Source organism: Cupressus sempervirens, chromosome 11 (genome assembly GCF_028749045.1).
Source record: "Cupressus sempervirens isolate cs-2001-9-10 chromosome 11, ASM2874904v1, whole genome shotgun sequence".
NCBI classification, from domain to species: Eukaryota; Viridiplantae; Streptophyta; class Pinopsida; order Cupressales; family Cupressaceae; genus Cupressus; species Cupressus sempervirens.
Window position 1 is genome coordinate 640760283 of NC_143128.1, and position 2851 is coordinate 640763133.

The 2851-nt window shown below is 44.9% G+C and overlaps 1 protein-coding gene across 1 annotated transcript; it reads left to right on the forward strand.

Annotated features, from left to right (window-relative positions):
- Positions 1-929: 929 nt before the first annotated feature.
- LOC149531392 (putative B3 domain-containing protein Os10g0537100) lies at positions 930-2510 on the forward strand. Its single transcript, XM_089810312.1, has one exon. It carries the CDS (start codon positions 1352-1354, stop codon positions 2414-2416), a length of 1065 nt encoding a protein of 354 aa, XP_089666438.1. The 5' UTR covers positions 930-1351; the 3' UTR covers positions 2417-2510.
- Positions 2511-2851: the final 341 nt, after the last annotated feature.

Below are 2851 nucleotides of genomic sequence, written 5' to 3' on the forward strand. Positions count from 1 at the left end.
CACAACCGTTGCAGAAACCCTCATCTTCCATAGCACAACAGCAAAATAGCGGTGAAAAAATAACAATGCACTTTTGCTCTTCCAAAAACCTAAGGTGTATTCCGCGGACCCGACGATTTATTCAAACCCATTCATAAAAACCCAAGTTCGGGTTTTCATTTCAACTTCCACCTATTTGTTGGAAGATGTTTCTTTCATTTTTGGAGCAAAATTGGCAGAAGAAAGCACAAACCGGGTTTTGTGTTTGATGATCCAAATGCCCCATTTTTCCTCCAGAACCAAATTTTGGCCCTCGAAACCCTATTCCGCCCCACTTCTTCCTGTAACCAAATGGGGCAAAAGAGAATTTGAAATTTTAAGAATTTACATATGCCTATTCCACTCATATTCTCGCTACCAAACAGACCCTATTTGTGAACCGTGGATTCCATAGTGGCATTAACCCTAAAACACCATGTGTGAACCGTAGACTCCTCTCCATTTTTAATCTGAGAACTTTATACCAACCGAGACTTTATGCCAACCGAGTGTAACGAGGAGGAAAAATCAACAACTAGATAAACAAACCTTAATCTGAAAAAGATAAAGAGTGAGAAAAGTCAATGTAAGCCGCCCCATAAACAAGTATTCGCATTCCCACCAAATACAATAAACTAGAAAAGTATGCCTCCAAGCAGTGATAACGGTCGAGAAGAAAAGCGGGGCAGGACAAGTAACAAGGACAAATCCTGGGCAAATGCCGTGCAACAATTGGGGATGGATTCATTCCACTTTCAGGATTTTCCCGCATGGAAGGGAAGGTTGGCGACGTGACACGTTACTTGTCAATCCCCTTTTCGAAACTCCTTGTCCCTCCGTTTACACGTTTTTGGTATCTTAAAAAGAAAAACCCTAAAATATACTATACTGTGCAGAGGACAATCTGAGGAAAACAACAACGTCACTGATCATGAAGGCTTTTGCTTTCCACTCAAAATCTTACCCTAAACAAATCTAGTAATAAGCCTCCCCCAGTCACTACAGAATCTTGGACTCAAAATCCATGCTCACCCCCCTACTAAAACAAATAATGATAAGACTTGTCTAGAATGCATTGATCGAGAAAGAGCGTCGAGCGAGCAGCGCCAGCGCCTCCTTCACTTGGTAGGCAGCTGCCATTGTTGACCACAAGAGGATTTTTCAAGTACCACCCATGTAAAAATTGCAGCTCTCTTATCTTTGGGTCAAATCAATTCCAGGTTAGGTTAAGGCATGGGGACGGACCTATAACAATGCAAGACTGCATTACCCATTAGATTTCAGCCTCACCAAGGGACTCAAAAACTGGGTTTTTCTTCATCCCAAAATAATTATGTCATTTCTAAGCAACGATGGTTCAGAGGACTCGGCGAGCGGGGTTACTATGGTGGAAGGGCGGAGATTGAATGCCACGGTTTCGTTCATGGATTGGGCCAACAAAAGGCATGATTTTGTAGGTGGGAAAAGAATGGAAAGACTGGGAAGCGTTGTCAGTTGTGGAGATTCTGCAGGGAGTGGAAATGGAGGGATTGGGCACTGGTTAGAGCAGATGCAGATGCACCAGGGGCAATATGGAGTGTATCTGAAACACCCATTAGAAGGGATTAGGCGCGAGAATTATAAGGGCTCTCCTGGCGCTACAGGAGAGGGGAAATCCCTGGGCTCTCCTGTGGCTACAGGAGAGAGGGAATCCCTGTGGTCTCCTGTCACGACAGGAGAGGAGAAATCCCTGTGCTCTCCTGGCGTTACAGGAGAGAGGGAATCCCTGTGCTCTCCTGGCGCTACAGGAGAGGGGAAATCGAGGAGATTACATATGTTTGATAAGGTGGTGACTCCCAGCGATGTGGGGAAGCTGAATCGTCTGGTGATTCCGAAGCACCACGCGGAGAAATACTTTCCGCTGGACTCGAGTGAAAAAGACAAAGGGTTGCTGCTCACATTCCGAGACAGCGCGGGCAAAGAATGGCGGTTTCGGTACTCTTACTGGAGCAGCAGCCAGAGCTACGTTCTCACCAAAGGCTGGAGTCGCTTCGTCCGCGAGATGAAACTCCACGCAGGCGACGTCGTTTCTTTCCACAGAGACGCCCACAGCAACAGCAACACACAGCAGCATTTTTACATTAGCTGGAAGCGCCGCGCCACCAAAGCTCCGCTCCTTTTCTCCCCGTTTGAAGCCAAATCTCCTCCTCTTTCACAGTGGATGGCTTTTGCGCCTCCCTTGCCTGTGGCGGCGCCGCCATGGGGTGAGCGGCTGAACGGCCCGCCGCCAAAAGAAGCGATTTTGGGCAGAGAGCCGCCTCAGTTTATGATGAAGCTCAAGGCTGTTGAACAGCCGCCGATAGAAATTGTGACGGAAAAGCCCGTCAAAAGAGTAAGGCTCTTTGGTGTCAATTTGTGATCTTGGAGTGCTGCAGTGTAAGATTTAAACCCGGCTTTTTTGTGTCATCTAATAAACTTGTGAAATGATGATGGCATTGGGCAATTCGATCTCATTCGTCTTGTAATTACTTTGTTTATTTTGTTCGGTGGATGTAATTTTGTAAATGCTAACCAAAAAAATGCACATGTTGAATAGCATTGTTATCGAAAAGAAAGAACAATTTTTCGGATTCTTTGAGTTAAATTTATATTGTTTCATAAGTAGTGGTTCACACAAATTTAGTAAGAATGTATGGAAACTCAGTAGTCATTGAATGGTTCATAGGGACTCATGATTTTTCGTTAGATTGAATGAAATACTCAGCAATCATTGATTGGTTTGCACGAACCTGTTTTCCACAAGAATGAATAAGCCACCATTGAATTGTTGACACAAATCCATTTGGAAACACTT